Consider the following 14,776-nt stretch of genomic DNA (forward strand, 5'->3'; position numbering starts at 1 on the left):
ACATGGTGCAGGGTGGCAGAGGTGATCCCTGCTTGTACCCTTCTGAACTACAGTTCCAGGAATGATTTGGCCCTCGGTAACTGCCTGTCTTTATCTCCTGTATTCGGTTACATTGCAGTTTAGCCATACACAACCGGCCAGAGTTGGATTAGCTTTGAGATCTATTGCAGCCCTTGTGACAGCTGTATGCCTTAGCCATTTGCCTGATCATAATTATATATACCACCTGCCTGTTATATTTCCCAGTTTATCCTTGCTTGCTTAAAATTATATTTTTGACAACAGTACACTTATTTTCTATGCTTGTCTCCAAAAACCCTCCTAAACATTGATGGGAGGTACCTACAATTTAGACTTAATGGTGGAAATGTTTTACAGTAAAACGCTGTGTAACATAAAAAAAAGTAATCTTACTGTTAGCATAAAATACCTTTGTATGCAAGGCAAAAAAGACATTTCTAGTAGAAATTGATAGATATGTTATATATTTCATGATAAGCTGTAAAACATTTGTCTGACAATTTACCACTTGCAGTAAAAACTTGATGGTAAAAAGTTGTCTATCATGGTGGTTGTTTTGTAGGTTGCTTCAGAATATTGATTGCAATTCTTTTTACTATGGAGTGGTAGCACAAGCTCTTCAAGCAGACAGAGGCAAATTAGTGGGTGAACTATGAATGGGGTGCCTGCAAGGTCGCTCAAAAATTGTAGAATTGGTTTCCATAATCATTGCAGGACAGCATGAAGAGGAATGACTGACCATGTCTGCCTGAAAGTAATAGAGCTTTAGGAAGAAGGAATGCATCCTCCCACTCATTATCTAGTTCCCCCACATCCTGCTCCCATTTACCTGTACACTCGTAGGGCTATGTATAAGAGCATAACAAACAGGCATTTGTAAAGGGCAACATTTGCTTCTTTTGACTCTAAGCAAGTTAAATGCATGTTTTTAAACAACAATCTGTGTGAAACATTCCCCCCTCCCCCCACATCAATTGCTAAAAAGTAAGGATAATTTATTGTAGGCAAATGCCAAAAAGTGGTTTTTATCCCATGTCTGCTCCGCTATTCTACAACTGTTACAACGGGATTATCCCATAGGGGCGTGACAGTGGAGTAGAAAGGAGTAGATATTCCAATTGTATGTGCCCTAGCCCCTCGGACTGTCAGCCCTCCTAACACTGCCAGGGGGAGGGAAGAACTCCATTAGGAACTGTAGCTGCTCCTATAGCAGTAAGCCTACAATGACCGTGCTGTAGTTGCAATTCTAGAAAGTATACCTAATTAAGGAAAACCAAAGGGTGCATAACAGCTAAGTTTACAGAAGGAGGTGCACTACCTAACCCATGCACACCAGCACCACACAAACAGTGACGGGGGGGGGGGGGGTAATATAGGTTAGCTAGTAACCTGCTCACCTTATTTTGATGCTCAAAGATATTTTGTTGAAAGGTTAACATATGCTTTTCTGTTTGTTTTTTGAAACAGTAGAATATAGTCCACTTCAATGTTCTGCCAAATTGGCGTAGTCTTATTTGTATTGAAATATCTCTTAAAAATGTTAAGAGCTGTCATTTTACTCTACAGAAAAAAATTTAGTGCGTCCGTCCACTGGCTAAGTGCAATGTACGGTATGTCATCATACACTTGTGAGCAGCTGTAAATTAGCTCCATGGTTATATGTATGGAGAAAAGTTTGGAAAGGGGAACACTGGTAGAAAGAACAAGTAACATTTCCCTAATTAAACCCACCCTGTATCACCCACTACAACGTGAAATATCTTGCTGCTGTAAACAAACCAGTTACTATAACAGTGAAGTCTAACACAGTAGAGTATTTGAGTTATTACATTTCCATAGCAAAGATTTGAGGTATTCAGTTCCAGCATAATGAATACATTTGGGCATAATCCAGTATAATGAGTTTCTGCAGAAAAAGACATCCAAATGGGTAGATAGTCGCTAGCATCTTCTGGGGCTGAGAAAAATCTAGCCTTTCACACCAATACGTACGTAGGTTAGCAACATATAGGGATGAATAATCTATATCCATACCATGGAGCTGCCGTCCCACCTCTGCACAGAGTCTATTCTGATTGAAAGTCTGGCAAATGGTCTCATAGTTAATTTGATCTTTACCTCTAGCCAGTCACAGGATAGTAATTCATCAGCATTTATTAATTTAGCGCCAGCAAAGTCCGTAGCACACTCTATCCGTTTATTTAATGAACTTTGCAGGTAATGGCTGGAGTTGGGAGGGGGGGGGGGCACGAGCCGTTGGGGCCATTGTAGTGATGCAGTGGTTACGTTAAATGACAGAAGAGAAGAAGGTCATTCTGTGTAAGTGCCCATTTTTCAAGAAATAGTTCCACCACTGCTCCCTCTACTAGCACAGGAAAGCCCACAGAATGGAGGTTGTTGCTGCACAATCTGTTTTGTAGATCCTCGGCTCTACTCAGCCAGATTTTAGATTTTTGCTGAATACATAAGACAGAGCCTAAGTAGTACTAGTGCCCATTTCTGGGATGCACTTCTCCACATCAGCAGTGTAGTCTTGTAGCCTGTAGAGGTCGTGCTCTGTTTTACTAGCCAGTGCAATTTGCCAAGTAACTACTGCCTTTATCACATCTGCTAACTGCAACTGCTGCAGCAAGTACAGCATCCACTACAGGATCAAGTGGGAAAACCTGTTTCTCCAAACCCACAATGTCAGGACCTAGCTTTATTGGCAACTTCTTCTCTCTAGCAAGTGTCTCATCTGCTCATTTTTGCGGTGTCATGCCAGTCCACAGAGCTATCCCAAACATGTACAGGATATTAAAAGATCACATAACGGGCAGTGCACAGGGTTAGTTGTAAACATGTGGAGCAGTGGTCAGGAGTGACTCTGCATAATGCGTTTTACTACATAGTGCACACTACATTATGTGGTTCTCTTGTGACCAAAAAATTAAGTTGCTGTTAGTCAATAACAAAGTGGCTCTCAGTTTAAGCACTGTTTATATTTGTAGCAAAGTTACATTGCATTCTCTGTTAAACCAATTATGAATTCACTGCTTGAGAAGGCATCCAGCAAAGAAATCTAGTAACGTGATGTTATTACTGAGTACTGAGTTTGCTCGATAGTCCACGGCTATAGTTCTCCTGAACAAGTTACTTGGCAGTGTCATGAATGTACAGAATACTCTCTTATCTATATATTTTAGAGTTTTGTGTTTCTAAATGTGACGTTTTCTAAATGTACTTAATGCCTGTTATTCGTGACATATGCCTGTTTTTGTCCTCTAAATAATGTTAATTAACTATTGAAATACAGCTGTAAAGCAAAAAAACAAGACTAGTTCAAAACCCTCTGCTGCATTAAGGATTGTTTTGCAGAGTACTGCAACATGGTTGTACCAAAACCAAAGAAAACTAACATTAGAGAAAGCATGTATTCAAATTGTACTGTTAACGTGGAGTGAGGCCAAGTGAGTGCCTGGACTTCAGCACAAGTAGGTAGGTTAGATGCAACTTTTCTATGTATGATTGACAAATAGATTAATTTAAGGTGTGTGCTATAAATTGCTTACTTTTAATATTTAGCCTATGCAATTGAAATTGAATAGGAAGGTGACATTGAAGGGACTCCCAATGTAACTACTTTCTAAATCTATTCTATAAAACATTTCTACCATGTATCTAAGATGAAAGTACCTGTGGGATCTTGAGTCCGAGTCTGGATGTAGTGATGCTTGGTACACTTATTGTGATTACAGCCATGCACTTTATTTATAAAAATGTCCCACTATGTATCTCCTATTAGTTAAGGGGCACTGACCTATAGGTAAATAACTCTGTTGTGTAAACCTTGCAAAGAAATCTGAGCATTGATGCAGTAGGAACAAGTGCATAATTTGTGTATGGGTCCAGCCTAGTAAGCTTCATGTTTGGCAAATACAAATCTAGATGTTTTGCATCCACTAACATACTTAACTTGTATGTTACATAAAGTTTTTGTATTTCTTTAAAAAAAAAAAACAGATTCTTAATTATTTTTTTTTTCCTTTGTAATAGATAACTGATGATTTCCTGGCGATGTATCATGCAAACTATGGGTTTGATCAGGATAATAAAGATGGTTCTACTCCTGAGCCTTCTAAGGCAACCCCAGCCCCTAAGGAAACCAGAGATGCAGAAAAACCTAAGGAAGGCTCCAAGTCTCAACCAGATCAAGGAGAAGTGAAAGCAAAGGGGGATAAAAGGAAAGCAGACCCGGGTAAGAATACATTGCGATATCTGACTCTTGATGCTGTCATTTTCTTGTATTAACAATATTTCTTTATATATTATTAGTCCAAAATTACTGATTGGCAAGTTTGTTTAATTTGGACTTGTACTCATAGCTGAACTTTTCTGGATCAATAACGCTGCAAAACAGCTAGAAATGATATCTGTAACCTACTAGTTACAGCACTGTTGTGCAGTGGCTAGCTTTGCTACCTCAGTGCTGGGGTCATGGATTCGATCCCCACCATGGTGCTATCTGTGTGGAGTTTGTATGTTCTCCCCGTGTTTACATGGGTTTTTTCCACTTTTAATGCCATTCATAGGAACACTCTAACGGACCACAATTCACTTGCTGTAGTTTTACACTCCGGCTTTGACTATGAATGCTTTGGATATGTCTCAAATGTTAATGCTGCGTTCACCATGCAACTGAGCACAACTGAAGCTGGATGAACCATGGGTGTATCACAAGCATCATTTGTATGCAGCCTGAGAGTGTTTGTTGAGGTTGTAACTAGTTAGTCTGGGGTACACACTACAAAAAATTTTCGACCAGTGTGTTACCTATAACGATTTCAAAAAAAAAAAAAAAGAGTCCCGATCAGCATGTCGATTCACGTGTACACACTCAACACGTTTTACAAGAGTTACTATCAGATCTGTGCTCTTCATCTGTCCTAACCAATGGCTGAAAAGATCATCACTGTAAACTCTATGGAGATCCTGAACATGAGTGCATACACACTGCAAAATTGCAGATTTCTACTTCAGTTTACAAATCTCGTTTAATGATGTGATGGGTTTTGGAACCATAATCGTTCCTCGTTGCAGAGTACATACTACTATATCGGGCCAATTAGTCGTTTATCGTCTGATTGGCCTCATAATCTGCTGAACACACTGTAGTGTGTACCCAGCATTAGTTACTTGCCAAATAAAGCCATTTCAGTGTCTTTATGTTTTGATCCTCCTTTTACTACTTACATTCCAATTTAAATAACATAAGTGTACTCCAGACAGATCTTTCTCTCAGTTCCATCTTATACCTGCAGCTCAAGTTAATGCAGTAAAACAATGATTCATTCCAGGCTGTTGTTTAGGAGAAGTAAATCAAATATTGACAGTATTATGTTTCAGGGAAACGTAGTGTTCCAATGTTGCAAGCCAAGCAATCAAATGTTATTGCATAGAAAATCTACACAAGTGCTCTACCACTTTTATCATTCATTCAATAATGACAAGCTAATGAATGTATTACATAGCCCAAATGATCAATATGTTATACATGATCTGTGTCCAACACATTATACACCACGTTACACCAGCCTGTGCCCAAACATAACATGTGTCTGCCTCCAGACACCAGCCTGTGCCCTGCAAAAATAATTATTCATCAGCCTGTAACCCCCACATTAGGATGTGACCCATTTACAAAAGACAAAAAAAAATAAAAAACTCCATTGCTGAACCCTCCCCTCCAAAAAATGCAAACAAGTCTGTGTCCTCCTAAATACTACCTCACTTCAGCTTCATCCCAATGCACCTGTTCTTCTCTCCTATAGGAAATCCCAGGCATCATGTCACTGGTGTTGCAGAAGAGAGCTTTTTTAACTGTGTGGTATTAATCATGTTTAATAATGCTGAATGTGTAAAAGCTAAAATTCAATTCTAATAGTTCTCGGCAAGTTCACTGTATATGGAAGGGGTGCAGTGAATGATAAGAGGTGAGCACTCAGAAATGGGAGCAACTTGGTCCCCACGACAGTCAGTATCTGTCTTTCATTAATCTATACCAGTGTTTCCCAACCCTAGTCCTCAAGTATCCCTAACGGTGCAGGTTTTCCAGATGACCAGTGATATAATTATACCACCTGTGGATCTTTCAAAATGTGTCAATAATGGTTACACCTGAGCTCCAGCAAAGAGATATGGAAAACATGCACTGTTAGGGGTAATTGAGGACTAGGGTTGAAAAACACTGATCTTTAGAAATCTATAGAAAATATAAGATTTTATGCAAATAATGATGCCATATTTTCAATTGATAATTCCTTAAATAAAAATGAACAACTCTTATGTTTAGGTTATTTCTCTATCATCCTATCTGGGGGCACTGCTACCATGGGGTGTGGAGGGGAGCCTGGGGAGTTGGCACTTAGCTAGTTAACTTGTTAAATGTATCAATGCTGACAGACCCCTCCCCTCTACAATCCCCCGTAGCCTCAGTTTAAGACTAAGTGCCCAAGGAGTTGGGCTTATCTTTTAGATGCTAGTAGCTTTTTACTTTTTATTTATCTTTATTTTCCTTTGTTTTTTTTAAAGATAGGTATTATTTTTCTTGTGGATCAGTGGAGTGTGTTCTATATATAGAGAACACACTCCTATGTGACTGCAGCGGCACTGCTCTGTTGGGGGAGAGAGCCGAACGGCTCCCACTGACAGAGCGGACAATGTCTTTTTTAACAGAGTGACAGGCGGTTTATTCAAACCGCTGTCACTCTGACAGCCTCCCGACAACCGGCGCTGCCTTCACAGGCATCAAGTGCCAGTTCTCGGAGCGATGGCGGCCGCCATCTTCCCGGGGCATACCAAGTTCCCTCCTCAGAGATAGGAGGGGGGAATCTTGATCTGGCTGCACGATCCCTTTTTTGTGAGCAGGGCAGGAACCTGGAAACATCGGAGGTCACATATGCGGCGTCTGCACAAAATACAGCACCGATTCGGGGCAACAGCAGGACAGAGTCGGGGGGAGGAGCTGACAAATATAGAGCTCCCCCAACCCTGACATATACATGGGTGAGCTCGATCTGCGCGCCAAAGGAAGCCCGGGAACACAGACTTCTTCAACCTGAATCGACACTGCTGACTGACTCCTCTCCTGCATAGCGTGCTTAGCTAAAAAGCTAAGTACCTTTATTCTTTTTACCTTTCTATTCATATTCGATAAAGGGTTATATGGTGCAAGTGGTATAAACAATTTTGTATTCTACTTAGCCAACTTACATTTTTGTTGCTGTTACAAGTTACAACTTTTACTGTTATAGACTAGTTGCTATACTTGTATTAGTTAAACTATATCTTGTGTGACTGGTTCTATTGCTTACTGTGTTTTCTCCCTTGTCAAATATGTCGGATAAGGGAAAAGCACCTCTTACTAAATATTTCACATGCTCAAAATGCAAGGTTAAATTGCCTTATGGACATACGGACCCGGGGGCACTTTGTACAGATTGTGACGCAGGGTCACTTACTACGCAGGCCCAGTCAAATGTAATTCCGATACCGGAGGAACCGGCATGGCTAACTTCCTTGGCGCAGTCGGTTTCTTCTCTGGCCCAGATTATTACCAAATCTACAGGGTTAACTGGCGGGTTCTGCTATTATCCCCGCTGTTTCAGAACAAACGGCCCTTCAACTAAGTCTGGGAATGCCTGTTACCGCTGGTACATTGAAAGTGCCGGTGGCAGGTCCATCATCCCGGTCACAACCCAGGCTCTGCCTCGGGGGAACCAGCCTGGTCCCTATCATTGCTCAGAGGCCTGGATAGGTTAAACAGGTTGCTTGAATCTCCAAGATCTGGACTCTCCAGACATAAGAGGCTTTGGTCTACAAATCCTCTTTTATCCCCCTCTGATATGGCAGGGTATTCAGAAGAAGAGGTCGAACCCACTTTTGACTCAGATTCTGCACAGGTCACAGACCCGGAGGAATCCTTTATAAATCAGGGTATTGACGATCTGGTTTTAACAGTAAGGCAAGCCTTGGACCTTACGGACTTGGATGAACCTAGATCTTCGGATCAAGGTCTTTTCAAAAAAAATTAGAAAACGGTGGAATTAAAAGATATAGCAGAGGGAGCCTGGAAACAACCGGACCGGAAGTTTACGATTCCTAGGAGGTTCCTCTCCCTGTACCCACTTCAGGAAGAGGATCTTGCTCGGTGGGAACAGATCCCTAAGGTGGTTACTCCGGTGGCTCGTTTAGCCCACCACACTAAGCTTCCAGTTCCAGGTACTGCAGCCCTGCAGGACCCCACAGAACGCAAAGTCGAGACTCAATTAAAATCTATCTTTCTTGCAGCAGGTTCCTCTTTCAGACCCATGTTTTCCTCTGCATGGGTTGCCAGAGGAATGGAAGCATGGGCAGAACAATTGGCTGATGTTTTACAAGGTTCTGAATTGCTTTCCCTTGCCTTGCATCTAAAGGAAGCTTCTGGGTATTTATATGAGGCGGCCCAAAATGCAGCCTCCATTTCCTCTTCTATACAGGCTTCCACGGTGTCGGCGAGAAGGAATCCCTGGAGTCGTTGCCTTATTCAGGCACTAGTTTGTTTTGCCCAGAGTTAGACAATATGATTTCCCAAGCTACGGGCGGAAAAGCACTTTTCTGCCAGTGAGTGTTTCTAAGTCTAGGCCTCCCCGATTTGGCTCCTTTCGACAGTCCTTTCGGCGGGGTTCCTTTGCCAGAGGTCAGACGGCTAGGGGCGATTAGTACCAGGGGACAATCATACAGAGGTAGGTCCTCATTCTCTTCGAGATGCCTGTCCGCTAAAGTCCAGGAAAAACCGGCATCCTGACTGCCATCCACCCCTTCTTGCGGTGGCAGCAGGAGTGGGGGTACAATTGTTTTTGTTCCGGGAGCAATGACTTGAGTCCTCCCAGGACCTTGTGGGATTATGATGAGAGTGAACATGATGGACCTCTTAGGTCCAGCCCCACGTCGCTTCTTCGCAACCCTGTTAACCTGCGATCCAGAAAGGAGACAGGCGATGCAAATCTGTGTCGCTTCTCTTCCTTCTGCAGGAGTGATTTGCAAAGTGCCAGAAAAGACAAGGGTTTTATTCAAACCTGTTTTTGGTCTCAAAGCCAGATGGATCTTTCCGATCCATTTTAAATTTAAAAATGCTAAATGTGCACCTAAGGGTGCACAAATTTCGCATGGAGTCCCTTAGATTAGTAATCAATGGTCTAGAGGAGAACGAGTTTTTAGCGTCAATAGATATAAAAGATGCTTACCTATTTGGAAGGGACATCAATTTCCTTTAAGGTTTACGGTGGGGTTAACCCACTATCAATTTCGAGCTCTCCCCTTTGGGCTTTCCGCAACCCCAAGAGTTTTCACAAAGATAATGTCTGTAATAGGGATGAGCGCACTCGGATTTATGAAATCCGAGCCCACCCGAACGTTGCGGATCCGAGTCGGATCCGAGACAGATCCGGGTATTGGCGCCAAATTCAAAAGTGAAACTGAGGCTCTGACTCATAATCCCGTTGTCGGATCTCGCGATACTCGGATCCTATAAATTCCCCGCTAGTCGCCGCCATCTTCACTCGGGCATTGATCAGGGTAGAGGGAGGGTGTGTTAGGTGGTCCTCTGTGCTGTTTAGTTCTGTGCTGTTTAGTTCTGTGCTGTTTAGTTCTGTGCTGTTTAGTTCTGTGCTGTTTAGTTCTGTGCTGTTTAGTTCTGTGCTGTTTAGTTCTGTGCTGTTTAGTTCTGTGCTGTTTAGTGCTGTGCTGTGCTGTGCTGTGCTGTGCTGTGCTGTGCTGTGCTGTGCTGTGCTGTGCTGTGCTGTGCTGTGTTCTGCAGTATCAGTCCAGTGGTGCTGTGTGCTGTGCTCTGTCCTTCTGAGGTCAGTGGTGCTGCTGGGTCCTGTGCTGTGTCCTGTTCAGTCCAGTGGTGCTGTGTCCTGTGCTCTGTGCTTCTAAGGGCATAGTTATTTCCCCAATATTCCCCTGTGTTTAAAAAAATAAAAAAAAGTTTTTTTAAAAAATACCAAAAACTACTTTAATATTTTTTAATTACCACAAAATTTGCACAACCAATCCTGCAGTATAAGCCCATTGGTACTGCAATATTACCAAGTTCACACATTCAGCAGTAAAAGTCCAGTGGTACTGCAATATTACAAAGTTTACACATTCTGCAGTATCAGTCCAGTGGTGCTGTGTCCTGTGCTCTGTCCTGCTGAGTTCCGTAGTGCTGCTGGGTCCTGTGCCGTGTCCTGTTCAGTCCAGTGGTGCTGTGTCCTGTGCTCTGTGCTTCTAAGGGCATAGTTATTTCCCCATTATTCCCAAGTTTTTAAAAAATAAAAAAAAAGTAAAAAAAAATAAAAAATTTAAAAAAAAAAAAAAATATATAATAATTATAACCAAATTTGCAAAACCAATCCAGCATTATAAGTCCATTGGTACTGCAATATTACCAAGTTCACACATTCTGCAGTATCAGTCCAGTGGTGCTGTGTCCTGTGCTCTGTCCTGCTGAGTTCCGTAGTGCTGCTGGGTCCTGTGCCGTGTCCTGTTCAGTCCAGTGGTGCTGTGTCCTGTGCTCTGTGCTTCTAAGGGCATAGTTATTTCCCCACTATTCCCAAGTTTTTTAAAAATAAAAAAAAAGTAAAAAAAAATAAAAAATTTAAAAAAAAAAAAAAATATATAATAATTATAACCAAATTTGCAAAACCAATCCAGCAGTATAAGTCCATTGGTACTGCAATATTACCAAGTTCACACATTCTGCAGTATCTTGTGCTACATATAATGGAGACCAAAAATTTGGAGGATAAAGTAGGGAAAGATCAAGACCCACTTCCTCCTAATGCTGAAGCTGCTGCCACTAGTCATGACATAGACGATGAAATGCCATCAACGTCGTCTTCCAAGCCAGATGCCCAATCTCGTAGTACCGGGCATGTAAAATCCAAAAAGCCCAAGTTAAGAAAAAGTAGCAAAAAGAGAAACTTAAAATCATCTGAGGAGAAACGTAAAGTTGCCAATATGCCATTTACGACACTGAGTGGCAAGGAACGGCTTAGGCCCTGGCCCGTGTTCATGACTAGTGGTTCAGCTTCACCCACGGATCTTAGCCCTCCTCCTCCTCCCCCCCCTACAAAAAATTGAAGAGAGTTATGCTGTCAGCAACAAAACAGCAAACAACTCTGCCTTCTAAAGAGAAATTATCACAAATCCCCAAGGCGAGTCCAAGGGTGTTGGTGGTTGTCAAGCCTGACCTTCCCATCACTGTACGGGAAGAGGTGGCTCGGGAGGAGGCTATTGATGATGTAGCTGGCGCTGTGGAGGAACTTGATGATGAGGATGGTGATGTGGTTATTGTAAATGATGCACCAGGGGGGGAAACAGCTGATGTCCATGGGATGAAAAAGCCCATCGTCATGCCTGGTCAGAAGACCAAAAAATGCACCTCTTCGGTCTGGAGTTATTTTTATCCAAATCCAGACAACCAATGTATGGCCATATGTAGCTTATGTAAAGCTCAAATAAGCAGGGGTAAGGATCTTGCCCACCTAGGAACATCCTCCCTTATACGTCGCCTGAATAACCTTCATAGTTCAGTGGTTAGTTCAGGAACTGGGGCTAGGACCCTCATCGGTACAGGGACACCTAAATCCCGTGGTCCAGTTGGATACACACCAGCAACACCCTCCTCGTCAACTTCCTCCACAATCTCCATCAGATTCAGTCCTGCAGCCCAAGTCAGCAGCCAGACTGAGTCCTCAATACGGGATTCATCCGAGGAATCCTGCAGCGGTACGCCTACTACTGCCACTGCTGCTGTTGCTGCTGTTAGTCGGTCATCTTCCCAGAGGGGAAGTCGTAAGACCGCTAAGTCTTTCACAAAACAATTGACCGTCCAACAGTCGTTTGCCATGACCACCAAATACGATAGTAGTCACCCTATTGCAAAGCGTATAACTGCGGCTGTAACTGCAATGTTGGTGTTAGACGTGCGCCCGGTGTCCGCCATCAGTGGAGTGGGATTTAGAGGGTTGATGGAGGTATTGTGTCCCCGGTACCAAATCCCCTCGAGATTCCACTTCACTAGGCAGGCGATACCAAAAATGTACAGAGAAGTACGATCAAGTGTCCTCAGTGCTCTTAAAAATGCGGTTGTACCCACTGTCCACTTAACCACGGACATGTGGACAAGTGGTTCTGGGCAAACGAAGGACTATATGACTGTGACAGCCCACTGGGTAGATGCATCCCCTTCCGCAGCAACAGCAACAGCTGCATCAGTAGCAGCATCTACAAAATGGCTGCTCATGCAAAGGCAGGCAACATTGTGCATTACAGGCTTTAATAAGAGGCACAACGCTGACAACATATTAGAGAAAATGAGGGAAATTATCTCCCAGTGGCTTACCCCACTTAGACTCTCATGGGGATTTGTGGTGTCAGACAATGCCAGTAACATTGTGCGGGCATTAAATATGGGCAATTTCCAGCACGTCCCATGTTTTGCCCACACCATTAATTTGGTGGTGCAGCATTACCTCAAGAGTGACAGGGGTGTGCAGGAGATGCTTGCGGTGGCGCGCAAAATTGCTGGACACTTTCGGCATTCAGCCAGTGCCTACCGCAGACTAGAGGCACATCAAAAAAGCATGAACCTGCCCTGCCATCACCTCAAACAAGAGGTTGTGACGCGCTGGAACTCCACCCTCTATATGCTGCAGAGGATGGAGGAGCAGCAAAAGGCCATTCAGGCCTACACAGCCACCTACGACATAGGCAAAGGAGTGGGGATGCGCCTGAGTCAAGCGCAGTGGAGACTGATTTCCGTGTTGTGCAAGGTTCTGCAGCCATTTGAACCTGCCACACGAGAAGTCAGTTCCGACACTGCCAGCTTGAGTCAGGTCATTCCCCTGATCAGGCTGTTGCAGAAGCAGCTGGAGAAAGTGAGGGAGGAGCTGGTAAGCCATTGCGATTACACCAAGCATGTAGCTCTTGTGGATGTAGCCCTTCGTACGCTTTGCCAGGATCCGAGGGTGGTCACTCTTTTAAAGTCAGAGGAATACATTCTGGCCACCGTGCTCGATCCTCGGTTTAAAGCGTATGTTGTGTCTCTGTTTCCGGCGGACACAAGTCTACAGCGGTGCAAAGACCTGCTGGTCAGGAGATTGTCCTCTGAAGAGGACCGTGACATGCCAACAGCTCCACCCTCATTTTCTTCCACATCTATGGCTGCGAGGAAAAAGCTCAGTTTTCCCAAAAGAGGCACTGGCGGGGATGCTGATAACATCTGGTCCGGACTGAAGGACCTGCCAACCATTGCAGACATGTCTACTCTCGCTGCATTGGATGCTGTCACAATAGAAAAAATTGTGGATGATTACTTTGCTGACACCATCCAAGTAGACATGTCAGACAGTCCATATTGTTACTGGCAGGAAAAAAAGGCAGTTTGGAAGCCCCTGTACAAACTGGCTCTATTTTACCTGAGTTGTCCCCCCTCCAGTGTGTACTCGGAAAGAGTTTTTAGTGCAGCGGGGAACCTGGTCAGTGAGCGGCGAAGGAGGTTGCTTCCTCACAACGTTGAAAAAATGATGTTTATAAAAATGAATAATCAATTCCTCAATGAAGTACAGCACTGCCCTCCAGATACTACAGAGGGACCTGTGGTTGTGGAGTCCAGCGGGGACGAATTGATAATGTGTGATGAGGAGGAAGTACACACTGTAGGGGGAGAGGAATCAGAGGTTGAGGATGAGGACGACATCTTGCCTCAGTAGAGCCTGTTTAGTCTGTACAGGGAGAGATGAATAGCTTTTTTGGTGTGGGGGCCCAAACAAACCAATCATTTCAGCCAAAGTTGTTTGGTAGGCCCTGTCGCTGAAATGATTGGTTTGTTAAAGTGTGCATGTCCTATTTCAACAACATAAGGGTGGGTGTGAGGGCCCAAGGACAATTCCATCTTGGAACTTTTTTTTTTGCATTATATGACCAAGCAACAGTCGTTTGCCATGTTCAAAAAGTAAAACCAAATGTAAAGAAATTAAACCAAAAGTAAAATGCCGTGTCATAATTTAAAACAAGAGGTATTGACGTGCTCTAAAACTACTGTATTGTTGTTTATATTTTATAAACACTACACTTGAAAGCTTGAGTCTTTCAATAAAAAAGTAACTGTCCATTGCACGAATATTTGCAACAGGGACAATTTTAGGGTTAAGAAAGTCAACTAATAACACTTCGACGCTGTCTGTCTTTATAAACACTACACTTGGAAGTTGGAGGAGGTATTGTGGCCCCGGCACCAAATTTACTACCGGGGCCACTCCACTGTGCAGTCCATATTTAGGTGTATCACATATTAAACAACGGTGACAGTTGATGCCCAATTTTTTAATTATATTGTGGCCTCGGTACCAAATTGTGTACCGGGGCCACCCCACTACGCAGTCCAGATACTTGTTTGGTGGAATTCAGACACGTGGAGGGTTTTTTAATTATATTGTGGCCTCGGTACCAAATTGTGTACCGGGGCCACCACACTACGCAGTCAAGATAGATAGATGCGTATTGCGTATCATAGATAAAGTACATTCAGTGGTGTGGGGCAAATTGAAAAATATTCAAAATGCACTGACATTATCAAAAACAAGAGGTTGTTACACGCTAAAACTCCAACATGTATATGATGGAGAGGATGGAGGAGCAGCCGTATGTGTAGTGTAATGCAGATCTGTTGAAGGTTTTTTATATATTT

General features: G+C 43.2%; 1 protein-coding gene across 2 annotated transcripts in view; it reads left to right on the forward strand.

The window, feature by feature from the left end:
• Positions 1 to 14,776, forward strand: part of HTATSF1 (HIV-1 Tat specific factor 1) — a 32,581-nt gene that overhangs the window by 481 nt on the left and 17,324 nt on the right. For both annotated transcript variants that reach the window (XM_075187286.1, XM_075187287.1), the window contains exon 2: positions 4,057 to 4,258. In XM_075187286.1, the coding sequence (XP_075043387.1) occupies positions 4,057 to 4,258 (202 nt within the window). The remainder of the gene's footprint in view (positions 1 to 4,056; positions 4,259 to 14,776) is intronic.

The sequence above is a fragment of the Mixophyes fleayi genome, chromosome 9 (assembly GCF_038048845.1).
Source record: "Mixophyes fleayi isolate aMixFle1 chromosome 9, aMixFle1.hap1, whole genome shotgun sequence".
Classification (NCBI taxonomy): Eukaryota; Metazoa; Chordata; class Amphibia; order Anura; family Limnodynastidae; genus Mixophyes; species Mixophyes fleayi.